This window comes from Paroedura picta, chromosome 3, assembly GCF_049243985.1.
Source record: "Paroedura picta isolate Pp20150507F chromosome 3, Ppicta_v3.0, whole genome shotgun sequence".
Classification (NCBI taxonomy): Eukaryota; Metazoa; Chordata; class Lepidosauria; order Squamata; family Gekkonidae; genus Paroedura; species Paroedura picta.
In genome coordinates, this window is record NC_135371.1 from 32945916 (window position 1) to 32973908 (window position 27993).

Genomic DNA, 27993 nt, shown 5'->3' on the forward strand with positions numbered 1-27993 from the left:
GGTGTAGTGGTTAAGAACGGCATCCTGGTTTGATTCCCCACTTTTCCACATGCAGCCAGCTGGGTGACCTTGGGTTCACCACAGCACTGATAGAGCTATTCTGACTGAGCAGTGATATCAGAGCTCTCTCAGCCCCTTCTACCTCACAGGGTGTCTGTTGTGGGGAGAGGAAAGGGAAGGCGATTGTAAGCTGCTTTGAGACTCCTCTGGGCAGGAAACAACAGGGTATAAAAACCAACTCTTCCTCTTCTACTACTTTACCCAAAAGGTTCCTATTACTGGCACAGGAAGATTGTTCCAGAGGCCCCTGTGGCATCAGCAGCTTCTGATGATTATTAAACTTGATCCTTGCCTGTGTTTTACAATTGCCAACTCTGGTTCAGGGAATTCCTGGACAATGTAACCTCAAGCCTGGGGATGGGCAGGGTAGGGGGAGAACTTGAGGACCTCAGTGGGATCCAGAACCCACTCTCCAAAGCAGCCATTTTCTCCAGCCGAAGTCATTTCTAGTATGGAGCTCAATTGTAATTCAGGGAGATCACCAAGACTCACCTGGGAGCAGGCAACCTTCGAGGAAGCTGAGCAGGGGTGTCATGCCTTCTCATCCACCTTCTGAAGCTGCCATTTTTGCTGATCTTTGCAGTTCGTTGTAATTTTGAGTTCACTCCAGGCTCCACTTGGGGACTAGCAACCCTAATAGACCCTTCCCTCAACCAGAACTTAGAACATGTTGAAACTTCATCCTGATAAAGGTGATAAGAACAGGGAATTTGTAAAAAAATTTGAAGTTACTAGTACTAGCTGTACTATTTGTTATTGTAAGCGGCTGATAAGGTTCTGGGTGTGAGATTCAGCAGAACTAATAAGACCAAAAATCCAAAAGAATCAGACAAGAGTCCTAGATATATTTGCAAACATAGGGAGATCAGAGCAACAGGGCTGAAATACAGATCTCCATCCCAGCAAGGCTGAGACAGATCTTAAATAACTTTTTGTTACTTTACAGTTCGCACATTTTCATTGGTCAATACATCATCCTTAAGTGACTATGACACCACTCAATTGGCCAAGTTCTCTCGACAATTGTTCTGCCCACCGTAATGGGCAGAGTTACCCATCTTACAAGAAGTTATTGTTACAAGGTGCCAGAATCATCCTAAGGATAGTCTCTTGACACATTCCTAATGGCCTTGATGGTCAGGAGGTCCCTTGCAAGCTGTAAGCGTCCTTTTGATTTCATTATCTTGCATATGGGGATGTGATGTTCTTGCTCAGGAGTGGCACTGCTAAGCCTTCCCATCTCTGTGAAACTTTGGTCAAGCTACCTGCGATTAAAGCTTAAAGAAAATATCATACTAAACTTATTTTTATGGTCCTACATGGCCGAGTAGATTCAAAGCCTATCCCTTCTCACAAAAAAAGCTATGCAATATGGTCAGCCTTACATAGCTTCTGGCTTAGTATAGAATGAGGTGTGGGACCAGGAGCTCTTTGAAGACCAACAAAGTTGGTGAGCACAGCTCCCTGAGATACAATTCCTCAGGTACTTCTTCAGACATCAGAGATAGAGATCTCCGGACTACACATCATGCACAGCGTTTGCAACCATCGCTTTTCAGCCTCCTCTCCCCGCCCGGGCTCTTAAAAGGGCTTTGAGGCAGAGGGAGAACTTTAACCCTCAGCCTCCGCGCTTCCTCCAGCTCCAGGCGGCGCCGCCCGCGAGTCCTCCCCGCGCGGTGCGCGCCACTTGGCCGGCAGAGGGCGCTGCGGCAGGGCTGAGCTGGGCTCCCGGCGGCTGCCGGGGCGGGACCGCTCTTGCCCGCACGGCGAGCCGTCATATGACCGCGGCCCCGGGAGCGCGAGGGAGCAGCTGCAGCCGGCCCGAGGCGCGGTCGTGGGAAGTGGGGAGCGAGCGGGCGAAGGAGCGAAGCCATACCCGGGCTGCTGCCGCCGCCGCCGCCATGCTGGCGTTGTTGTCCCGCTTGCTGGACTGGTTCCGGTCGCTGTTCTGGAAGGAGGAGATGGAGCTGACGCTGGTGGGGCTGCAGTACTCGGGCAAGACCACCTTCGTCAACGTCATCGCGGTGAGAGGCTCCGGGGCAGGCAGGCAGGCAGGCAGGCGGGCGCTAACCTCGCGCGGGACTCCCCCTGCCCGGCCCCCCTCCCCCGGCCTCGGAGTCCAGCCCCCTCTCCCTCTGCCTAGTTCCCTGCGGCGTCCCCCTTTCCCCGGGACCCCGGAGTCCGCGAAACTGCAAGTGGCATGTGCGGACGCGGCCTCCCGGCCGGGGGCCCCAAAGAAATCAGCCGACCAATCCATCCATCCATCCTTGCGTGCCCATCAACAAAAGCCCCCTCCGCGCGAAGCTGGCTCCGTTGCCCCGGCCTCTTCTCCCACCCCGCCGCGGTCTGCTTCTGCAGTGGCCCAGGCATGCCGCCTTCACCTCCGGGCAGCTTTTCTCCCCCGCTGCCACCTCTCCGGCGTAGGCACCGACTAGGCCTCCGCCAGTTGTCTCTCGGATGGGTGGGGCCGGCCCGGCCTTGGAGAGCTTGTCTGCTGGCCCAGGCTCTGGCCGGCCCCCGAGCGCTTGAGGAGGAGGAGAAGGAGAGGCTGAGGGCCGGGCTGGGTCTCCGCAGCAAGCACAGGTCGGGATGGACAAGCAAGGTCAGGAGCCCGGACCCCCCCCTTCCCGGCGGCGCCTTGCGAGCCTGACTCCCGCTGTGGGTGTGGCCTTGCCCAAGATAACCTTTCCGTATGTTTGCAGGGAGTAGGAAAGGCCTGGGATGGGCCCCCCTTTTCTGTGCCTGTTCTGGGTCACTAACCAGTTGGTTGGCGGCGGGTACCACATAATGCATTTGGAGTGTGGTCTCGAGGTGCCAACCTGACGAGAGGGGTGATCATGCCCTTGGGGTTCTTCTTTCAACTATCACTTGGCTGTGTAGTTAAAATCTTTTGGCTTGCTTTTCTCAGATGGAGCTGTGGGTAGTGTTAGAAGAGCCAGTTTGGTGTAGTGGTTAGGAGTGTGGACTTCTAATCTGGCATGCCGGGTTCGATTCTGCATTCCCCCACATGCAGCCAGCTGGGTGACCTTGGGCTCATCACGGCACTGATAAAGCTGTTCCGATGGAGCAGTGATATCAGGGCTCTCTCAGCCTCACCCACCCCACAGGGTGTCTGTTGTGGGGAGCGGAAAGGGAAGGTGACCGTAAGCTGCTTTGAGCCTCCTTTGGGTAAAGAAAAGCGGCATATAAGAACCAACTCTTCTTCTTCTTCTCAGCTTGGTGAGAATATAGCAGTAGTGAATTCTGGGCATGTTCGCTGGCATTTACTACCAAGCAAGTTTTCATAGGATCTCCAAGTGAATCTGGAGCCTTGACTCTCCATTTCTTAGTAGGACTAATGTGCATTGAAGCACATGATAACTGCCTATTTGAGGGGCCACTTGCCTGCTTATGCCCCCCTGGAATACTTGTTCTGTGGGCATGAATCTTTTGGTGGTTCCTGGCCCTAGGAAGCCTGGCCTTGACTAGGGCTAGGGCCTATTTGGTCCTGGCCCCAACCTGGTGGGATGAGCTCCCAGAGGAGCTGAGGACCGTGATGTAGCTATCACAGCTCTGCAGGGCCTGTAAAACGGAGGTCTTCTGCCAGGTCTTTGATCGAGATCAGTGCTAGTCCTAGAGATATCATGGCCCCTCCCTAGGCTCAGTTGTATGATATCTACACTCCCCCACCTCTAAGGAGGTCTGTGCGAAAGGGATTTCAGGCTGCCAATCTTTGGAATATAATGGATGTTATTATATTGCGGTTTATATTGTAAGCCGCCGCAAGTCTCTGGAAAGCGGTGGCATAGAAGTCCAATAAGTCATCATCATCTGTGTATATGGCAGGGATTCTAATTGTTTGAAGAGAGAGTGGATTGGGGGAGTGGGGGTTCTTCTGAAGTAGTAAGAATTAAAGGACCTGATCAAAGAGACCAGGTTTGTATTGGCTGAATTTTCTGGTAGCTCAGAAAAGCTTTTTGCTTAGTGCAGCCGCAGCGAAAGGATTCTGTCTCAGTTATGGAAATCCTCATTTCTGATGGCATGCTTCCATTGTGAGCCCAGCTTCATAACATGACTTTAACCATTAACTTGTCTCTCCTAAAGCTGGCTTCTGAAGGGCTCTCTTGTTGACTTTCTAAACTATGCATTGGAGCACAGTAGCACTAGCTATGCTTTCCAAACTTAGTATGTTTGTATTGTTCCTTCACAAGGATGTCAGCACTGCCCACTAGGTTAAGCCTGGAAACTTGGTGTCTGTCTGCAGGCAGTGTGTAAGCCAGTATTGTAGTGTTCGTACACTTTAGCTCAGGGATAGTCAAACTGCGGCCCTCCAGATGTCTGTGGACTACAATTCCCTGGCAGGGGCTCATGGGAATTGTAGTTCATGAACATCTGGAGGGCCGCAGTTTGACTGGTACCTTTGTTAGGCCTACGGTTGTACTGAGCTGTTGCTGTCAGTAATTTGTTCTACAGACTTGTTATGACTAAGATGCACATTATGGCCTAGCACTACAGGTTCCTTGGAGGCCTGGGAAAATGCTTCCTGGTCTGTGCTGGCTTGCTAAGCCAGTTTCATATAATGAGCCTTTAGATGTTTGATCTGAGTTTTTCTTATGACAGCTTGTCTGAAGACATGGGAAATCTTAGATGCTTCCAGTTTAAATCATTCACACTGCTAGGAACTATTGGCAAATGCATTCACGCTTACATTGTGTTTTTCAAATACAATTGTAGTTTGGTGATCAGTGTGATCCTAAAAACACCTTCCTGTGAGTAATAACACAATGAGTAAACCTGCTGTGGACTGTACTATATGTTCCTTAAGTGATCTGGCGATTTTTGAAATGTCTTCCAAAAATGTTGGATCTTTCCCTCTGTGAGACATTTGTATTGTGATCCAGAAACTGAATTACAGTATCCTTTATCCATGTGAAGTGGGATATGGATAACTTTGCAGTAGAAGGTGGAAACACATTGTCAATTTAGAGCATGAACTGTCATGTGTTGGCTCTTTGCAGAGGGCATTGTGATTAATGACTGTTGGAGGTAAACGGACATGATTCTGTCCCCACCCATAACCATAATTGCTGGTTTGTGTGCTCGGAAGCCCTTTACACATGACGTTACCTGCATAAGAGGGGAGTGGGCGCAAGCAGACTAGTCCCTCCCATGTGTCATCATATGAGTGTGGATTATGTGGGCAAAGGGGATACCTACGAAAACTCCCTCCTATTAGGGATGCTTGAAAACAGCAGCATTTCTGATCACAAGGAAAGGACTTGTAGGTGTACCCCTTACATGCATTGCTTCTGTGTTCACAAGCAGGAAGTCGTGTGGGGACCAGCAGACCTTTGCCTTTCCCTCCTTGGAATCCATTGCTTTCACCAATGATAATGTAATTTACAGTAGTAGCAAAGAACAAAAATCCCATAGCACCTTAAAGACGAACAAAATTTGCAGCTGGACATGAGCTGTGTGTCAAAAGGTCATACTCTGCCACAAGTTTTGTTACTCTAAGGCAGTGGTCTCCAACCTTTTTATCACTGGGGACCACGCAACGCCTTTTACTGGGGCCTAGTGGGGGGGGTAGTTTACTCCTCTACTCTCAACCACTGCCCTAACGCTCTCTGATTGCTATGGTAATGTTTAAACATCCCTTCAAAATAAGATACAGACACGCCACAACAATGAACATAAGGAACATTTTATTTTCATGGAAATTTTTACTCATGAAAATGACAAATCAATGGGAACCCTGAGCTTGTTTCTCTGCAACGAGATAGTCCCATCTGGGAGTGATGGGAGACAATGACACCCGAAGTGTGTTGTAAAGGGCCGGGGGGGGGGGAGAAGGCGTCCTTCGGGGCCCACCTCCAATTAGTTGAAGGACTACATGTGGTCTGCAGCCCACAGGTTGGGGATCACTACTCTAAGGTACTACTGGACTCTTGCTGTTTGCTGCTGTTACAGACAGACTCATTTGAATCTTAATTTCCTTTGTAGAATCTCACAGATAGGTGGGTCACTGGAAGATTGCAAGTTAACTTTCGGTTGATGATGGAATTCTTGCAGAGAATGCTGTCTGTGACGGCCCAATTTTCTTAAGCGAGAATCCATACTCAAGTTCTCATATATTGGATTATTGTTATGCCTGAGCTGTTAAGCGACCATAAAAAGCTTCTAGTTGAAGAAAATCTATACAAGACCCAAGTTAGTTTACCCCTTGTTTTGGCCAGAGAGCACATCATTCAAAGAACTGCGCTCGGCCAGTGTTGATGTACACGAAAAGGCTACATGTGTGCTTGAGTGCTACAATAATGGTGTAATCATCCTGTAAGCGATCTTTCTTTAAGACCCCCCCCCCCCAATTAAATACACAAAATGGCCTGGGTGACAAATCTTTCTGAACTTTTAAAAATTCTGTATACTATTCCTCTTTCAGAGTACATCTCAGGTACTCGAAAGCTCATGCCTTGATTAAATCTTTGTTGGTCTTAAAGGTGCTTTTGTTGTTAGTTGCAAAGTCATGTCTGACCCATCGCGACCCCATGGACAATGATCCTCCAGGCCTTCCTGTCCTTTACCATTCCCCGGAGTCCATTTAAGTTTGCATCTACTGCTTCAGTGACTCCATCCAGCCACCTCATTCTCTGTTGTCCCCTTCTTCTTTTGCCCTCAATCGCTCCCAGCATTAGGCTCTTCTCCAGGGAGTCCTTCTTTCTCATAAGGTGGCCAAAGTACGGTGCTATTGGACTCAAATTTTGTTGGGCTGCTTCAGACCCACATGGCTACCCACTTGAATCCTCATTTAATGAACTAATTTCTTGATTATGAATCTTAATTCACGTAAATGAACATATTGCCAAATGACATTTTTAAACTGAATTTTTCATTATTGGCAATTCATATTGAGGTAATTGTGAAGGAGACTCAGTGGTGTTGCTCTTTGTGTCAGTTGCACAGTCTGTAAACAGCTAATTTAGTAGAATTTGTGTGACGTTGGAATATTGTCCCCTAAACTGGAGGGACATTAACTAGAATGGTGCATCTTTAAAACATCATTTTTCCAAAAGTTTTTTGGGAGCTAGGATCAGAAATTAGGGCCCCCCAATGATCACTTGTCACCTTTATGAGCCTGATAAATAAAATTAAGATATTATACCTTGATTTTCTGCTCAGTTGGGGCTTGGAACAGATTACAAAAATACAATAATTAGAAAGAACTACATCTTGGGCTCTACAAACTCTTCGGTGCTTGCCCTTTAGCTTTCAGCCCTGTCTACTCCTCAGTTCCTACTGCAATAGGTAGGGAGGTGGAAGTTCAGCTTGATCTACTCCAGCTGGCAGACGTGTTCCCAAGAATTCTGCTGTGGCTGATTAAGGGAAGATAAACTTCTTATTTGGGAAGTAGCAGCATGTGAGCAAGTATGGATGGTTTTAGGCAAGTGAAAAGAAATAAGTAGGTAGTGCTTGACTGGCTTTCAGCTACGAAACTCAGTTTGTACTTTTATTAGTATAATAACTTGAACAAGATTTACATCTTCCAAAGGTGGAAACCATTCTGGTGCTGTGAAGGGAGCTTGGTGAGTTGCACAAGAGACCAATACCTTCCTACTTCTTAAGAATCTGCGTCTGTGCAAGAGTGTTTCTTGTAGGCATTGGAAACAAAACACAGTTAAACTTACAATAGACTGAGAAGAACCAATGTAAGTACTCAAGTCAGAAGGGTTGGGGGTGGAGGGAGGGGATGGTTCTACCCAGAGGTACTGTGGGCCTATGACTGTCTCTGCATGCTTGCAAGACTGAAATATTTTCTGCAATTTCAGTGGTTAGGTGCAGCCATATTGGTAAGAAGCAGGAGAACAAAGTTTGAATCCAGTGGCTTCTTTAAGACAAAGTTTTATTCAAGGGATAAACTTTTGTTTGCATATATACTTCTCCAGATGTCTCTGAAGAAGTGTACATGCCCCCCAAAACCTTATATGCAGACAACACCAGAAATGTGGTGTTATCTGCATATCTCAAATTGTTAATGTTCCTTCCACCAAATTGCACTCCACCTTTATCTAAACAGAATCTAGTTTTTTTTCTGTTATATACTGCATGTGGATTGAAGCGATAGGGAGATCAAATTCATCTTTGTTTGACACCTTTGCCAACTGAAAATCATTATTTCTCCACATTCTATCCCAACAGTATCGTCTTGTCCAGAGTAGTCACACATCAAAACAATCTACTGTCAAGGCATACTCATTAAAAAAAAAACACCTTAACTTTTGATGATTCATACTGTCAGAATCTTTGCTGTAATCTATGAAGCACAAGGTGATTTTTTCCTGAAATTTTATCATACTTTCGAGCAACCAATATACATTTGCTATAAGTTCTATTTCCCCTTTCCCAATCTAGCTTGAAGATCTCGTATTTTTATACCATATATGGTAAACTGATTTTTTTGTAAGATTCTGAGTATCACTTTACTTATAGGAGAAATTAATGCCAGCATGGTGTTGTGGTTAAGAGCGGCAGCATTGGATCTGGTGAGCTGGGTTTGATTCCCAAGTCTTCTGGGCGAGTCACAGTCTTGTTAGAACTGTTCAAAACTCACACAAAAGCAAAAAATATACAGGTTCCTAAGAAATAAAAAGAAAGATTTTTTGGGGGGAGGGGGATTCAGAATATATACCTGTTCAGAAGCAGAAGGAGGGAGGTGTCCAGAAGCAGCGGCAGCAGCCTGTCCTGAATGCTGGGTTTCGCATAAAGTAAAGCCCAATAGCAGAACCAAAAATGCACTCTTTTCTAATAGCCAAGTCAGTTCTTTATTATTACGGTACTAACTATTATTACGGTTCTAATAGCAAATTTGTACCTTAGGGCTAGGGGCAGGGAGCCTTGCTATGATTAGGAAGGTGATATTAAAGGAGTTGAGGTCCGTTAATGGGTGACCTTGATTCTGATAATGAAACTCTAATGGTTCCTCTGTAACTGGTAAAAGGCTTGGGTGAGTCTTTGGGAGTAAACTTCATTTGCATTCAGGTTGGGTTTTTGACATTCCAGTTAGAAAAGACAGAAAGGAGTTGCTAGAAGATTTGATTTTTACCAAGAAGAAACAATACAGAATAGTTAACTAGATCTGCCACTGGTCCAGGTGCAGTTTCCTCCTTTGTGTTTGTTAGGTGGAGATGAAATTCCCTTCTGTGCAAATGATTTCACATAGTCCGCCAGTTGACCTGTTTCTGACACAAGACCTTTTGGGTGGCCATGCATGGCTTGGCCTTTGTTTGCTTGTCAAAAACAGTGATGGGGAATAGCAGCTGCTTTTCCTCCTTGCACATCAAAGGGCCTACCTGGGGCTTATCAATTCAATTTATCGTTGAAGGGATCTGCAATTTTTCAGTCTCTTCTGCATAGTCCTTCAGTCTATTCCCATCTTTTCTGTATTTTGTTCTGTTAATGTATTCCTGTATTGCTCTTGCAACTGACCTAACTGGGCTTTAACTTTCTCTTTAATTTATTGGGCCACTTGGAACAGATCTTATTCCTTGCTTGTTGTTCTTCCTTTTTTGGGGGGGGGGGGGGCTTTTCTATTTCTTTACATTTATTATAGTTCTATTTGTCTTTACATGCAAAGTGCTAGAATGTTACATTTACATTTTAACTCTTTTCCTGTCACCTCTTGATTTTGCATCTTGTCTGCCTTTAGCCGTTTTAAGGGTTTCATCAGTCATCCATCAAGGCTTTTCATTTCTTTTTGCCTACAGAAATAGTCTTTTGTGTTCTTACTTGATAATATCTCCTGTTTGAGCCTATAGTTCTTTCAGCTCTCATCCACTTGAATTTAGTAGAATAAGAAGCACTGGATTTTATACCCTGCTTTTTATTACTCTAAGGAATCTCAAAGTGGCTCTCCCCACAACCGAGAGAGTGCTACGAGAGAACTGTGGCTGACCCAAGGTCACTCAGCTGGCTTCATGTTGAAGAATGAGAAATCAAACCTGGTTCTCCAGATTAGAGTCCATCACTCTTTAACCACTGCATTCAGCTGGCTTACAATGCAAGTCTATTCATTACATGGTGCTTAAACTCTTCAGAAATATAGTTTGGGTGGTATTTTGGCACTGTGAATGTTTTTTTCCTTAAGATTTATTCTGATTTCCAATATTAATTCATTGTCTGTACTACAAGAAGTCCTAATACTGCACTCTTAACTGCATTTTTGGGAAAGGGTAGAACCACTGAACTCAGTAAGGCTTGCTTTTGAGTAGGCCAAGCAGTCACATCTTTCACTACTCATTGGTGTTATAATGGATAGCTTCATTGCATGGAGTAAGCTTTTACCTTATCAGTAGATAAATTTGGATCATGACTTGTTTTCCCTAACAGATGTAATTGTGTGACTCATTGAAAATGATATAATGAAGTTGAAGTCTGGATATTGATGCAAGATGCTACCTCACCTATTCAAACTCTCAATATTTTGAGATTACCAATATTTTACTAAACAAAACACATTTTTTGTTTGTACAAAATACATCCATATTCCATGATGTAGGGCAGAAAAACTTTCTGAATTGGAAAATTCTGAACCTTTCTGGTACTTTATTTTTCCTTTAGAAATTTTCTAATTCAGAAGATTTGTTGTCACAAAATTATTAACAATGGATGGCTGGTGTTTGCCAGTTATCAAGTTACGATTAATATTTTGTAGTAACTGGTTTTGGAGTTGTGTGAAAAAGTGGACTGTATATTTTACTAACCTGGAACCTGGGGAACAAAGTCACAGGAAACCCAGATTAGCCATGAAATTAATTTGTGGAATTTGGAGGCACTGTGTTAATATGTATACATACACTTAGCTGCTTAAGATGATTCTGAGATTTAGAGATCTTGAAAGGTGGTTAATTAGCAGTAGGAACCTTGGCCTGTTTGCAGGAGCACACATCTTTTTGTGTAAACATTTCTCAGCCATTGTGCTTTTTATACATTTTTAGCCACTCATTTTGAAGCAGTGATGAATTAGAGTTGTGTATGCAATTAAATGAGGCAGATACAAAAATAAATCCAAAGGTTTTATTAGTCTAAAAAATATGCGATAATAGTTTGGAGCATTTTGGCCCTAAAAGGGAAGGTGGTACCTTTGGACTGGCCACATAATCAGATGAATGGATTTCCCAAGCATTTATTGGAGTGTGTCTTTGATTAATAACCTTGGCTCTTTTAAAACCTTTTTGGCTGTCTTAGCTGCTTCTAATGAAGAACCATTGAGATCAGTCAGGTCAGAATCAATACCCTTCATCTAGAGCTTGGAAGTGAGAATGTTCTTGCTGTTTTCTGTTTAGGTTTGACACAAATGAAGCAGCTAAACTTCTGGGATAGGGAAGTTTTTGTTAGAGTTCCTTGAAAAAATAGAGATCATTGGGGAATACAGCGTGTCCTCTAAACCAGTGGTCTGCAACCTTTCTAGGGCTGCAGACCAGCGGTGGTGGGGAGGGTGCAGCCCGGTGGTTGGGGACCACGGCTCTAAACTACTTTGAATCCTAGCCATCTGTGTGTCCCGTATTAAAGGTTTCTCAAAACTTTGACTGAAAATATACAGATGCTTCAGTTTCACGCGGAATCCCTTTGGCTATGAGTATGAGGGAGAAACATTTAATGGTTAGTAACAATCCCCCCCCCCCCCAATATATATTGTCCATAAATTTCAAATCCTTTTCTAGTTGCCAATGCCTTGTAAGCGTGGTGTAGTGATTAAAAGTGGTAGACCCTAATATGGAGAACCAGCTTTTATTCCCCACTCCTCCATATGATGGGTGCCCAGTCACAGTTCTCTCAGAACTCTCTCAGCACCATCTACCTAACAAAGTACTTTGGAGAGGAGGAGAATGTGATTGTAAGCAGTTTTGAGACAGGATAGAGAAAAACACGGTATAAAACCCAATTCATCTTCAGTTATGTGGTTGAGCATCACATTTTAACTGGCCTCTTGGTCAGGCTCTGCAGTGATTGATTGGAAAAGTAGTTATACCAGGTGAAAGGGAAGAAATGCACACAGAAGTTCTCCATTAATATACGTGATCTTACCTTATATATCTGGCGTGGAAGGAAAACCTCGATACCCTACTGCCCTTCTGCCTGTCAGACATAATCTGATACCTTTACTTTTCTAAATCTCAGTGACCCAAAGCAGAAAATATATAACAAGAGAAGACTTCTGAGTCTCTTTTCCAGGCCTGGCACCCAGTTTAAGGGTCCAGCCTTCAGGATACAAACTGAAGGATACGATCCCTTGAGTTTGTACCCAAAGTCTTAGGCTTCTGGGCACTCCCAGGCTTTAAATACCTGTGAACAGAGGAGAGCCCAGTTCAGCCAAATCTTGTTTAGGCGCTGCTCGACCATGAGCAGCCTGCTGTTTGCTTTCTCCCCTGTCCCCTTCTTTGCGCCATCTCTGCCTACATTCTAAATGCTTAGCTTTTCAGCACTCCCTGTTCTCTAAAGTGCAGGTATACTTGAGTTTAGTTGAAACTGAGACAACACTCACACTTGTTGGAAACATAAGCACTTGGGCTTGAACTCTACCCCTGCTTGTTCAGCGCCTCACTTGATATGCAACAAATACATTCATTCTGAAGACTTTTCTGTCAAGGTTGGTTTTGATTATCTCTTAAACTGCACATTAAGAGTAGACAAGAACCTGCTCTTTCAGCACTTCTGTCTCCTATTTCTACTGTTGTATGGTTTCGTAGCGCTCATGGTTCTAGCTGAAAAGCTTTAAAAAATGTATAGTTATAAGTCCTATCTTTGCAACTCCTCTTACTTAGAATATAATTTCCAAAGGCTACAATTGGTATGGTGTCCTCAGTGTTAATAACTCATATATGTCACTAAGTGGCTCCTTTAAGGAGCTGCCAACTTTGTCCCCCCCCCCTTCGGGTTTCTGTGCATTTTATTCTTCTCAGTTACATGCTTGTAAAGGTCATAGACTGTTGTTTGAGGCTAAGGTTGAATTTTTTTCTGCCAGGGTGGCACTTGGTAGCCATTTCTGTGGGCATGACTTACAGGCTGGAACTCATACATGGAACTCTTCTGCCAGGCCTTTGGTTGGGGCCTGTGAAAGAGTAACATCAACTGGGCCCTCCCGATCAAAAAAAGCCTCCCCCCCCCCCAAATGCACTCTAGTTCCAGAAAAACAGATGGTAATGGGGACTGTTGATGCTTCTAGTTGGTACTGAGGCCTAGTATTCAAGTTAATTGCCGTTTCAAGCTAATTATAAATGTATTTTTATTTGAACTAAGGAACTGTTTTACCTCTGTGAACTTCATGTGAACGATAGTAAAATATACACCATCCTGAGCCGATCCAGTGTGAGGGCGGTATAGAAATTTAAAAAATAATTTAAAAAATGTTTCTAAGCTGAAAGCACAAGAACCTTCACCTCAGAATGCATGGCCACACTGACAAATTACCCAGTAAAATCAGAGTCCAGTAGCACTAAGACCAACAAAGATTTAATCAAGGCGTGAGCTTTCGAGTGCAAGCACCCTTCGTCAGACTATGATCTTCTTACGTGACAGGAAATATATAGCAAAAATCAGTTCTGTTACATCTGTGGCACAACCAGATACAGCTAGATACAGTATCTGGTTGTGACACAGATGTAACAGAACTGATTTTTGCTATATATTTCCTGTCACGTAAGAAGATCATAGTCTGATGAAGGGTGCTTGCACTCGAAAGCTCACGCCTTGATTAAATCTTTGTTGGTCTTAAAGGTGCTACTGGACTCTGATTTTATTGTGCTACTCAACACGGCTACTCATTTGAAATTCCCCAGTGAAAGGCCAATTCAGACCAGTAACTTCCATCCCTGGAATGTGTGATTCCAGGGTTTTGTAGCAAATGGCTTCTTAAAACTGAAGCAGTGGCTTGAACTTTCAAAGAGGTTCAGTCTCTGCAAGTACGCGTGTTGTAATTCTAGCCCGTTCTAAATCTTAATCTCAAATTGTATCTGTCTGCAGGCAGTTTGGTGTGTATAAGGCTGTGGGTGATCCAGACAGGTAATCAGTGAAGCAAGGGTTGGCTGGCAGCAGCAACCTATACAGGCAGAGAGGCTTTAGCTTAGTAGCTTGTACAACCAATTGAAATGTAGTCTGGCTAGGAGGTGGCCGTTTGCAGTGACACCAGCTTTATGAGTAACGTTGAGTCATTCATGTGACTAGCCACATGCCAAAATTATTCTTTTTTTCCGATTTCATTGTCTGCCTTGTTATCAAAGTTGATCTAAAACAATAGATGGTCATTGCAGGTGTGTGACTGCAAATGTGGCTACACCACAGGTGAAAACAAAGTGTAAGGTGCTTGAGGCATTCAGGTAAAGTCGCGTCAAGGAAATGAAACTGTAGGCTGAGGGAGAAACCTAACTCAGTGAATTAGCTTTTTTTTGGGGGGGGGGGGACACACCTCAAGTATAAAGCAGATTGCCAGGCACTGTTGTTGCCCTAACAGTGGTCTCTCCAGTGTTAACCAGTTAACTGACCTTTCAGGGTTTCCTGTTACAGGCTGCTGGAGGGGGGCGGATTAGGTCAGATCTAATTGGATGCATTGAGAGATGACTTCTGATCTTGAGGTCACAACACTCTAGGGACCATACATAATCTATAATTGTATTTATCTAGGAAATGTACTTGCTACCTCTTCAGAGATGATGTGAAGGTTAACATCTTAGGGTCTTGGCAGAACCCTTACGTGCTGCTCAGACAAGCTTCAGGAACGTGTTCGTGTCAGAACTTCCACTTGAGGCTGTTGGGATAAGTAGCTGTGGCATTGCCAGAAAAACAGTTCTGTTGCTCAACTCACTATTTTGCAACGCCAGCTATTTAAACTCTTGCAACAGATATCAGTGTATGAAATTAGAATGCTTGGTAACTCTTTGTGGATGTCTTCTTTCGGTGATGTCCTGCTGGATAAGCACTTTACCCTTATGTTGGGTCATGTGCTAGAATACAGTAATCCTTAAATTGCTAAAATTATTTGGTTGATAGTTAACTGCAGTTCATGCTTTGTGTATTGGTTCTCTTGGGGCTCGTCTGTATTTATTTTTATTTATATTATATTTATATATGGCCCTCCCTTTTGGCTCAGGGTGGTTCACATTAGCAACTTTCATATTACAATGCAATACAATAAGCATCTTGGCTTAGATATATAATCTCTAACAGTAGGAACTTTTATCAGTTAACATGGTTCATAATTTAACATTTAACATTGAATAATCGGCAACTCAGCTTTTCTGCACTGTGATTCTGTTTCTTCTGTTAGTGCAGTGAATGGGGGGGGGGCTGGGCTGTGGTTGGTGGTTGCTCACTTGTTCTGGCCAAAAGCCTGGTGGAAGAACTGCCTTTTGCAGGCCCTGCAGAATTGTTTTAGCTCCAGCAGGACCCTGATGTTGTCTGAGAGCTCATTCCATCAGGTGGGGGGCAAGACCTGAAAACAGAATGAAAGCAAGCAATCCATATAGCACTTAATACAGCACTGTGTTCTCCTTGTTGTCCAGATCCCTTCCCCCCCCCCCGCCAGTAATTCCCCTTCCTATAGGCCAAATCATGCCATAGGTTTAAATTGCAAATAAATCACATTCTTACAGATTTTACTTCTCTGCAATTTTCCTTTTGTTCACTTTGGCTTACTGCCTAATTTCCTGTTCTCAGTTCCCATGTCTTGTAGTACTGGTATAACAATGAAACAATATGAAGGAAACGGATAGTGATCAATTGATTGCTCCTCAGTAAAGAACAGGAAGTAATGAAAGTGGGAACGTAATGAAAGGAAAAGAATGTCTTGGGACAGTACCTCCAGAAAACTGAGTTATCATCTTTGCATTTTATGTTAATAGCCACAAATCATGTCTGGTTTAGAGAAGATAATGGGGAAAACACAAGAATGTCATAGGTTTACTGTGACATCGTCAAGATTCTATTTAAGCGAAGTAAATGATTCCTGACAGTTCCAAGCTAAACAACCAGTATGAAAACATCCTTCATTGCATTCATCTTCTGTGTAAGTTTTTATCTAGGTAGGTATGCCGTGAACAACATTATAGTTGCTAGAGTATTAGATCCGAGCAGACTAGAGCTGAAATCCTATTCATCTATGAAAGTGACTGCAAAGTCTTGGACAAGTGATTTCTCTACCTAATAATATTCATTGCAGAAAACACATGTAGTCCTAGATTCCTGGAGAAAAAGCATAATATCTAGGAGTTCTCAATGACAACTGTACATCTCAGGGCTATGCACAGAAGAGAAGGATGATAAATTCTGTGGCCTGCTTAAAGCTCAGTGCAGTTCTCTGACAAGGATTTGTGCTCAGTTCTACATTCTGTGTTAACCTTTTGTACTGAAGATTGAAATGTGTTCTGTGTGAACCTGCTTTCTGAAGTGGGCTTAGAGGCAGCCAATACAGAAAGCATAGCATTGCCTCATGACATGAATTGTATTATTTATTACATTTATATACCACCCTCCCTTATAGCTCAGGGCGGTTTACAGTAAAAAATGTGTAGTACCGTACAAAGAACATGCCATGAACCTTCTAACATATCAAATAGTGGAACTTGTAACATTTGTAGAACCTTTAAACTTCACAACTCTGCAACTGAATATTTTTTTAATCTATATATCTGTAGATTCAGGCTTTCTAGGAGTGTTCACAGTTGGTGGTGTGTGGGGCCTTTGGGCTCTAGTTGTTGGCTATTTTATTGGCCTCGGCTGAAGAGCTCCATTTTACAGGCCCTGTGGAATTGTTTTAATTCCAGTAGGGCTCTGGTTTTTTCTGGGATCTCATTCCACCAAGTGGGAGCCAGAACTGAAAAAGCCCTGGCTCTGATCGAGGTCAGACAAACCTCCCTGGCGCCAGGGATCACCAGCTTGTTGGTGTTTATAGAATGCAGAGCTCTTTGGGGGTGGGGGGGGGCGTAGGCAGAGAGGCAGTCCCTCAAGTACTCAGAGTCCAGATCACTTATGGCCTTGGTTATTACCTGAACCTTAAGCTTGACCTGGTATTCAACTGGTAGCCAGTGCAGCTGTTGGAGCTCAGGCTGGGTGTGGGCCCTCCCAGGTGTTCCCGTAAGAACCCTGACTGGTGATGGCATGGAGACTTGCAGATTGTTGTGGACAGAATGACTTGAGTTGTAGTGACACTGAGTTAACGGAAGAATGTTCTCTCTCATTAGTGGTGGGTAAACTGAGTAAGAGCTCAGACAAGCAAAGTACACATAGAGCAGCGTGAGGGATGGGAAATGGACATCAAGGGAAATTGGGGAAATGGAAACTCTTTCAGCCTGTAAATGTGAAGAATTAAAAATTTTGCCGGCCCTGTTTCTCTAAAGGGGTAAATAGACTAAAAAGCTCCGGTCAGCCCTACAGATTTCCATTGCTGATAATAAAAGAACAAGCTTTAAATAAATCTGAGCCTAGTGCTCCTGCCTAGTTATGAGGGCCAAGTGGTAGTTATATTTAACAAAGGAGAAGGATGATTTGGCACCAGCTTGAAAGTGTATCGTAAACGGGATCCATCTTGCCAATACGCCTTCATGTTGGCAAGTGTGTGAAAACTTGGCAAAGGAGAGTTCATTTCAACAGAGGGGTATTCCATCATCATGAGACTTAAAAGCATAGCAGTATGGAGAGCCCTGGGGAAGGCACTGGCAACCCACCCCGTATTGAGTCTGCCATGAAAATGCTAGAGGGCGTCACCCCAAGGTTCAGACATGACCCGGTGCTTGCATAGGAGATACCTTTACCTTTATGGGGAGCCTATGCTGTTTCTGTCTGTGCTTTTCAGTTCCATTTGCTGCTAGTTTCGCCAGCAATACTAAACAACCTTTGCCAATTTTATCTCCTTCAGAGCATTTCTGGTTGATCAGAGTTGGGTAACATGCTTAATATGTTCTATCCATTCTTCTTTAAACTCTCCTGAGGCAAGGTAGGTGGGGTTATTTCTCTAGTATGCTAGTAATCTTTTCTGAAAGCCTGGCTCTCTTATCTGTAGCCTTTACTTGAAGATCCATGTAGATGTTCTACTTCAAGTCTTGGGTAATCTTTCAGATGTTATTTTCATATAGTCCTTATTATGTAAAGCCAATTACTTGCAGTTAGTCTGTTGGCTGACTTCTGCATTCTACCTTCTGAGTTTTGCACTGTAAAATTCTCTTGTGGGTTTTTGGAGCATTTGCCATGCGTTTGGTTGATGGTCCAGGTGCCAGGCTGTTTATCTCATGTCGTAATGGCACTGACATGCAGAAATCCAACTCTGGAAGTGTCTTAGTACTTCATTGAATTGGTGGCTTGTAGTCTTGTGAACCTTGCCACTGGATTTTGATGCCTCCTAGAATAGGCCTAATGGATGGCAAAGGGGTAGGCATCTTATATTGCAGGAGAAGAGTGGATATGAAGTTGTAGTTCCACAGTGCTACTTCTGTAGTAGCAATCTGCAAGGGATTCTTTACAGTAACTGGTTCAGGGAGAACAGAACACCTCTGCTGGGATAGTGTTGAAATATGCGTGATTCATGCTATAGTATACTGGACTGCAGCGCTAGAACTTGTGAAATATTCACCAGTTCATCAGGTCTGGAGACATCTTGAAGGTTGACTGTCAAGCTGGATATCTGAAAATTTTGCAATTTGTGATGCTAGTATAGCTTCCCACGTGAAGCTCTTCAGGTTATTCCAGATATTATCTTGTTACCTGAAGTATTTGGGAGTGCTTCTTTTTGGGTTGATACTCCATTTCAAAAATCTGAGGCATTTTTCTGACTTAAGTGGCTAATTAAATTTCTTAACACACTTGTAAGCTTATGACTCCCTGGGCGGGACATGCTTGATTTTCACCATAACACTGGGGAGTGGAAACTCTTTCCATGCTTGTTTCTTGAATTAAAAGTCAACGCTGATCTGCACGGGACCCAGCATTGAGCCAATTACTCCCTCTTATTTTAGTACCTTTGATTTTTGTTGTCTCACATACACTGTTTGCTTCTAGGTGTTCTGCATTCAAATTTCTCCCGACTGTTAGAAGATAAATTAAGTCTTTGTTAGGCATTCTGTATTTTAAATAACTGGTATAGCATTGCAACCACCAAACCAACCAGTAGGTGTGTGCTTAAAAGTCTAGCTAAGCTTCTTGAGAGATCTGATGCCAGTCGTCCTGCTGATGAACATATTTTCTGTTTTCTTCTCAGTCAGGTCAGTTCAGTGAAGATATGATTCCTACAGTGGGCTTCAACATGCGGAAAGTTACAAAGGGTAACGTCACAATAAAGGTTTGTAGAATTCAGTGAAAAGGCAGATTTGTTAATTTGCTGACCATTGCTGTTAGCAAGGCCCTAGCAATGAGGACATACCAAGGGCAGAAGGAATAAAGGAATTCTTCCCTCTAATACCACCTCTTTCAGTCCATATGCAATTTATTCAGCTATTGATTGCACACATCCTGGTACAACTACAGAGAGCATATCTAAGTACTCATTGAGAGTGGAACATGCACAGATTCATACAATAATTCTGTAGTATGTCAAGTGGTATCCTTTTCAAAAGACTTCTTTGGGGTCTAGACTATTTTAATTTAGAACTGGTCAACCCCTATGCTGCAAATCCTTTGCTTAATAGAAATTCAGCAGTATCCTTAACACTCAGTGTGCAAAGCACCTCCTTTTCCCCATAGTTCTCTCTGTTTCTGTGGTCCCTTCCAGCTCCTTGACAGATCATTTCTAGGATCTTGGGACTGCATCACCAACCACATGTGTGTGTAGGGACAGGAGTGAGGAGGACAAAGATGTGAAATTGGTCCTCCTTAGTCTTTCACAAGTGCAGAGTTACTGAGAAATGGAATCAGTTCCATTCCCTTTAACAGAAAGAGCTGGTGCCGGGTATATCTTTTCTACCTCCTTAAAGTTGGCTGCAGAGAGTAGGTTTATTTAGTCCTTGCCACTTGTCATGAGTGGCACTAATTGTTGGGTACAAAGATACTGTCATCACCATTGGTGCAGTATATTTATATAACGGTATGTTCTTGGAGTATAAAACTAGTGACTCATGCAGGTCAGCTAATGACCTTCAGGAAGGTGCTCCTGCTAACTAAATAAGTTCAGGGGCCTGTTGGCTTGGATCCCATGGAATAGTTTGGCAAACAAGAGGATTTATCAGGACAAAGTTTGAGTCCAGCGCCATCTTGGAGACAAACAAAGTTTTATTCAAGATATATGCTTTCGTGTGCATGCAGATACCATCTTCAGATGTCTGAAGAAGTGTGCATGCACGTGAAAGCTTATACCTTGAATAAAACTTTGTTAGTCTTAAAGGTAGCCACTGGACTCAAACATTGCTCTGCGACTATAGACCAAAACGGCGGCCCACCTAAGTCTTTCTTCAAGAAAGACTTATGTCAGTGGAGTGCAATTCCATCTCCCCCAAATCCTATGTTCCCCCCCACCCCCCTAGCTTCAAACAGCATTTGAAGGGCCATTTGGTGCTGCAGCATGAGGGAGGCGGTGAGGGAATTGTGCTCTGCTGATGAACATCCTTTGGTGGAAATGATCCATGGGGGTTCAAGTCTTTGAGATGGTTACAGATGCCAGCATCTTTGGATAAGACAGACCTGCCTTCTGTACAGTAAGAAGCAGGCGATCTACTCGTGGAGTAGATCAATTCAGATTTCATATTCAGTGTTGCTTCCCTTTGTTACAACTCTTAAATTTTAAAACGAGTTTCTCTCTCTCCCTCCCCCTCACCCATCTTTTAAAAGATCTGGGATATAGGAGGACAGCCCCGTTTCCGAAGCATGTGGGAGCGCTACTGCAGAGGAGTTAATGCTATTGTGTAAGTATAGGCCTTTTGTGGGTGCTTTTTACACAGCACCTAGGTTTTGCAGTGCTCCACGGGTATTTAATATACAGCTACATTCCATTCTTCCTCTATCTATTCACAAATAACTTTCATTGCCAGCAATGCAGAACTAGGTTCTTTACCTTTTGCCAGGTTCAGTAGCTACATTGATTTTTTTTTTAGTCTCTAGAGAAAAAAAAACTCTGTTCAGTGAATTTGATTAGAATGGCTTGGCTCCAGTATAGCATGAGCAGAAATAGGTGAAAGCCATGCCGTTTTCTGGTTTTCCCATTCCTGCTGCAGCCCCTGAAACACTGTCCCCAGGAAGCAGATGCCGTGGAACCAGCCCTAGGGGTGCAGAGGACAGTGAAATGGGTGGAAGTGCACTTTCTCCCACACTGGAAGGAGGACAGTCCTGCCATGGAAAACAAGATTTGGATCCAAGCTGATGTGCTCAGCAATCTCAGTTTTCCTAGGCACGCAATTGATAATTATAAGCAATATAAAATGCACAAGATTTGTCTGGAGCTGAATTCTAGCAGTAAATTTCCTGGATTAGTGCAGTGTATCCTAGGAGCTGCTGTGCCATTGAAATTTATTGCATGCCTATTTCAGGATTTCAACAAGGTTATTATCCATTATTATCCTTAATCACTACTGACAAAGTTCACATTTGGCTTGTAAGTTGCTAAGGCCCGTTATGGATTACTTCATTTAGTTTAGCCGTCTCCTTGTAGTTGGATGCGGGTTGTGTTTCTCTGGCTAAGCTTGGACACGACTGTCATGTAACATACATGATTTGTACACCAATTTCTTTTACAGGTATATGGTTGATGCTGCAGATCGTGAGAAAATAGAAGCATCTAGAAATGAGCTGCACAATTTACTAGACAAACCACAGCTACAAGGAATTCCTGTGAGTAGTAGAAATCCCATGTGAAAGTGACACACAAGGCTTACAAGCCAGGTGGAAGCTTGTAAAATCAGAAAAGCTGTTACTTAACTTTGCACAGGCATTAGTTGCTCACATGCCCTTTTTATTGTCGAAGTATAATTTGCTAATATGATAGGTTGTCTTAAAAAAAAAACACCCAGTGATGTGTTACAAGGGTCAGTTCTTAAGCAGACAATGAGCATTTTGTTTTCAGAAATGGAAGTAGAAGGGCTTGTTCTGACCACTGGTGATTTAAACGTCCAGAGAGAGGAAGTAAAACAGCTTGCTTGTACTTGGAATGACAAGGTCATGACAGTGTTTGTTTAAACAATGTATTAGCTGCCTTTCTTCCTTCCGAAGCTCAAGGCAGCTTACAGCACAGATAAAACACACAAAATAAAGTTCCTGAAATGTAAAACCCAGAATTTAAAACCACAGCTCAGGGCAGTTAGTGAACTTAGTCAAATATAGCTCTACTAGGCTCATAGTGTGGCCCAGCGTGGAACAGCTGGGCTTATAATCTGCCTGTTTTTACAGTACTGTGCAGCTAATGATCTCTGTAGTTAAATAGAAATAAACCACATTCAGGTAGTTGTGGGGTAGGAAATTAGGAATGTCGTGTGTGTATGTGTGTGGAAGTTGTATATAACACATTCTACGTACTAAGGTGTAACTATGCTACTTTGATTTGTGGCAGAGTTTCCAGAGATGGCTTCTCTGTATCTAGACAAGAAATATTGAAAAGAAGTGCCTCTCTCTGACTTTGTCAAGCTTGCAAGAAATTGATCGATGTCCTCCTTAAATGAAGTGTAAGCCGCTTTGATCACAAGAAGAGACAAGATGCAATTAAATGATTTTTTTTTCCTTTTCAGGTTCTAGTGCTTGGAAACAAGAGAGACCTTCCTAGTGCTTTGGATGAGAAGCAACTTATTGAAAAAATGTAAGTTTTGAAACACATTCTTTCAAATAGCTCTGATGGAGCTATCACAGTTCTGCAGGGCCTTCAAGACAGAGCTCTTCCACCAGGCACTTGGTTGAGGCAAGGCTAAGGAAGATCAGGGTCCGTCTAGAAGCCCCTAGAGGCCCTCCAGACACTGGACCATTTAGGCAGGAGAGGCCTCTCCCGAGGTTGGTGGGTGGTTAAGTATTGAGTGTGGTTTGGTGAGGAGGGGGGGGGGGAATAGATAGGATTATGCTGCTAGTTGTATTTTATTCCAATTTTATGAGGTTTTATTGTAAACCTTTATGAGCTGGCATGGCCCAGGGCAACAAATTTAAAATATAAATAAATAGAAGTAAATAAAGATGCTCCCCATTGTTCCTCTCCACTTATAAAAGTTGCTGTAGTAACAAACATGCTGTAGACCAGTGGTATTCACTCCATGGCTTACCCTCAACCAAGAGAGCCATATGACTGTTGTATGCCCTGTGCGCTACCCTACCAAATGCACATAATTATCAGATAGCTATTAATATTGACTATGCAAATTTAATCGCTAATTACCAGAGTGCCCCTGTGCATGGCTCACCTCACCATTGTTCAATCTTAGTCAGCCCTCATGTATCTGAAGGGAGGGGAAGGGCTTCCATCTCTGCCTTCTTGCCCTCTCTCCAGCAGGAGGCATAACAGTTCAGGAGAGAGAAAGAGACTGTCGGGGTGTCCGAAGGTGCTGAGATGACTGCATAGGCTTCAGAGTGGAGTGGGTTGTTGGAGAGGAAGCACTCTTAACTTACTTCCTTAGTATGGGGCCCAGAGGTCGTGGAAGGTCTCATCTTACTCATCCTCCAGTCTCTATGGCAACAACGTAAGGTGGGGACCACCTAAACAAGCCTTACTGAGCGAAAGGTCAGGTGCTACACTGGTGAGCAGTGCTCAGGAGAGTTGAATGTGGCTTCTTAGCTGCTGAGCCTTCACTGTTGTAGAACCTAGTTTGATGTGTGTTTTCTGAGAAGAATAACAGAGTGTTCTACTAGATGGCCTTTAATACACATTAGTATTATTTCAGAGTATTGCTAGCCAAACTGTAACTGGAGCTCCACCAAAGGCTGTTGTCAACTTGTTTATCTGCCACTCCACTTCCAGGAACTTGGCTGCTATTCAAGACAGAGAAATTTGCTGCTACTCCATTTCCTGCAAAGAAAAGGACAATATAGGTAATTGATGTTAATAGCTACTCAGTCATGTCCAATTCTTGGCAATCCTATGGGTCAACTGTCACCCATAGGATTGCCAAGAGTAATTAACATATTGAAATAATAGCAGAAACTGGATGCATGGGTCACTGATGCCAAGATGTACGTACTTAGCAAACGCTTGCTAATATGAATGATAACATAAGATGAATTTATGATTTCTGCTCTGTATGTGGTGTGTGTAGAATAGGACAGACCAGGGGTAGTCAAACTGTGGCCCTCCACATGTCCATGGACTACAATTCCCATGAGCCCCTGCCAGCGTTCCATCATACAGAAGAATCCGTTAATTGCAGTCAAACCTGTTTCCAAGTACCAAGCAGATTTAAACCTTACAAGCCGTATGAATACAAAGTGCATTTGTCCCATATAACTGTTACAGATTGATTCAATTGCTGTAGGTCAAGGGAAAATAAATAATCTGCCACCCACCAGTCAGCTGTATTCCAAGAGAAACATGCATCACCATGAGGATATCACCCTCAGTCACAATATTTTGAGTTCAGAACTATTGTATGATACTTCCTAATTCTTCTTGTAAGTAGGGCCAATCCAGAGAAGTGCCCAGTGATTATTCCACATGAAGCTTGCCCTGTACTGACCCTGGCCATTGGGACCTTTAGTTCAGTATTGTCTGCTCTTGAGTCCGCCCAGGTCTCAAGAGCCATTCAGATCACCTGATACTGCGTGGAAGGTTGCCAGCAAATGAATTCCTACATGCCAAACAAGCACTGTGCCTCTCCGTTAAGAATTGGGGTACCAGTGCATCCTATGCCCTCAGTCCTCTACCTTGATTTCCTCTACCACTTTTGTCTAGCACACTTAAATGTCCTTGTGACCAAGCTAAGCTGAGCTTGTGTCCGTTATTTTATTTGGTGTAGTAGTTCAGATGTAAAGAAAACCCTGAAATACAGAGCTAGAATGGTTCAGTAGCAAACTACACTGCTACCCTAATCCTGAAGCACAGAGAAGAGTATTATACCAAGCTGCTTGCCAGCTTGGTGTAGTGGTTAAGAGTGGCGGATTCTAATCTGGAGAGCCGGGTTCGATTCCCCATTCCTCCCCCTGCAGCCAGCTGGGTGACCTTGGGCCAGTCACTGTTCTCTCAGAGGTCTCAACCTCGTCTACCTCACAGGGTGTCTGTTGTGGGGAGAGGAAGGGAAGGCGATTGCAAGCCACTTTGAGACTCCTTCGGGTAGTGAAAAGCAGGTTATTAAATAACATCTCTTCTTTGTCTTCTTACAAGCTGTATGGGGTTTAGAAGGTTTTTGAAATGCATTTCTGTTGTGGTAAATCAGCCACTAAGAACACAGGTCTGCCACGTGTAAGTTTTATGTACAGTTGAAATGTATGGAGACTGTAGAATGTGGGAGAAGACACTTCCCTTAAGTGGTGTATGTCCTGGTTTATCAACCAGATAAGCATAAACTAACCGTTTCTTTTAAAACTAGGATTTTCACCTGCTATAAATAGGTTATCTTAAACCAACTGACCAATGTTGCTCTCTTTCCTAGATATCACACTTCAGTGGCTTATTCAGCACTCAAAGTCTAGAAGAAGCTGAAATCTAGCCGATAACTCCCCAGTTGGCCATGATCTCAATTGTCTACTCCCTCCATGATGAAATGTTACCCAGGATAGCCCTCCTGTATCCAAGGAATTGCCTTTTTTCACAGTTCATGCCTCATGTGCACTGCTGAAGACTTATATTCCTACTTCTGTCATAAAGAGTTGCCTAGACTTGTCATGAGTTGTGCAGACGTTTTTAAGTTCATCTCTAAACAGTGGCAGTGGATGCTTTTTTAAAATTAAAAAAAAAGGAGGGGGAAAAAGCTACCATTAAAAGTGTATTTCTGCTCTGGTTGTCCTGAGCTAGACTTTTTTTATATTTGGTTTTCAGCAAACTTATTTAATTCTTGTACTTAGTGGCTCATTGAAGATGCTGACGAAGGGCAGCATGAGGGGTTCTAGCACCACTTTCTGTGCTTCAAGCTTTTCAGACACCGTTTAAATGGGGGTATTAACTTGTCTCTCAGATGCATGTGACATGTATTGTAAAATGGTTTGCAATGGAGAGTGCCAGGCACTACATATTAAATCACTAAATAACTTATGCTCTTTCAAATTGTATAGTAGTCTCATCCCAATGAATTAGAAAAGTCACACTCGTGTTTTGTATCTGCTGTTCGTTGCTAATAAAATTTCTTAGCCCATATATAATGAAGGGGAATATGGGACCGAGCTGAAAGCTTTCAGAAGTTGGACATCAAAGTAGGTAAAACAGATTTTGAGATCCTAGGGCTAGACTATTAACAATCCCACTCCGTTCTCAGAATGTTTTGCAAGGACTCTACAGCTGCATGACATTTGACTAACTGGTGATTGTCCGGTGTCACACTGGTTCCCCAGCACAAGAGATTCTGTATCACTCTCTGGCTTGTCCTTTCCTCCGTTCATGGAATAGCTGTGCACAGTCACACTTGGTCCTAGGAAACTCCTGTGCTATTTGTGACAACTCTAGATCGGCCTTCTCTTTTGATCTGTAATCATGTATAAAGTCCACGGGCTGGGGAATGCTAAATGGCATCTTTGGAGCTCAAGAGAATCAGTGGACTGATCTGTTTCTTGGTTAGCTTCTACAGTATAGCAATGTATGAACTGAAGACTGTAAAAGTTCTCTTGTAGCTTTACCTTCTTGGCAGTGTCAATATTTAAAGGGACGGTTCTTCAGGCTGGTTTTGTTCATACAGTAATGTTAATGTACCCCACCGTGTGCATATAAATATATGGGATACCTGCTTGTGTTGCCTTTCACTGTGTGGTGTTTGTTTTCTTTTTAGACAGTGCTTGCATGTACTTGACTCAGATGCTACACTTTCACAATCATTGTTTAATACATCTGCGATGTACCCAAGGGTATGCTCATATTGTATGCTGGATGAGTTGGAAGGAGGAGATCTTTAATATTAGCCCAGGTGCTACATCTCCCAAGTGCAGTGTGATTCCCCTGTGCTATACTTCATTTGTTGTGAAACCCCTCTAACCGTGTACAAGCATAATCCATGTTTCCTGTAAGGCCTTTTTGCTGGATGTCAACAGAGCCCGCATTAGAGTAGCATGCTGGATGTCTGAACAAAACAGTCACGGTCTTGTCAGATGCTGGGATAATGAAGAAAAACTGCCAATCTGTCCTGGAATGTGTGGCAGCAAACAGTACATGTATTGTGTGAAAGTTCTTAGACCAGGTTACTACAGCTTTCTCATTGATATTGGACCAAATTCAAACACACACACTTTGGTTGGTTGATATTGCCATGGCCTTACTGTTCCATACCAACTCCTGCACTGTTACATAAATACTCTGCTGCCTCCACTTGCAAACCAAGCTTGCATTTTGAATTGCAGTGTGCTTCAATAAATCCTGTAATCTTGTTGGTGCAGTAGAGAAGGGTTAATAACTTGCCACTGTATTTATCAGTTCACTGTGGACTTCTATACTTGCTAGAGCATCTCTGCTTGTGCCTAAGAAAGTGGAATTACAATGGGTCAGCCTTTCCTGTGGGAATCAAATTACCGTCTAGGTAATTGGCCTATTGTTGAACTTACTGTGTATTTGGGGGAAAGGGGCATTCAGTGTATACTTCACTGCTATCAGCATTTGACATTCAGAAACCACTACCAAGTTTTTAACCAGTGCATTAATCTCTGCATGTTAACAACTTATACATTTACCGAACTTTGTAAATGTGATTTTTTTTATTTGTGTTGGATTGCATTTTGTTGGTTTACTGCTCTTCAGCTTTATCCAATAAACTTACATTTTCAGGGTCATGTTGACATGTACGTAGCTTGACTCTACAAGGTCTGTTATGACTGCTTGTGTAAAGTTTTGAGAGTTGTTAGGCTTCCTCCTTGGCTTTGAATATCCTCTTAGGAAACCTCAGTTGT

The 27993-nt window shown here is 43.3% G+C and overlaps 1 protein-coding gene across 1 annotated transcript; it reads left to right on the forward strand.

Moving 5' to 3' along the window:
• Positions 1–1772: 1772 nt before the first annotated feature.
• ARL8B (ARF like GTPase 8B) lies at positions 1773–27882 on the forward strand. Its single transcript, XM_077325249.1, has 7 exons — positions 1773–2084; positions 19277–19357; positions 20839–20912; positions 21741–21834; positions 22725–22792; positions 23936–24006; positions 25560–27882. The coding sequence occupies exons 1-7, from the start codon at positions 1839–1841 to the stop codon at positions 25607–25609; spliced, it is 684 nt and encodes a 227-aa protein (XP_077181364.1). The 5' UTR covers positions 1773–1838; the 3' UTR covers positions 25610–27882.
• Positions 27883–27993: the final 111 nt, after the last annotated feature.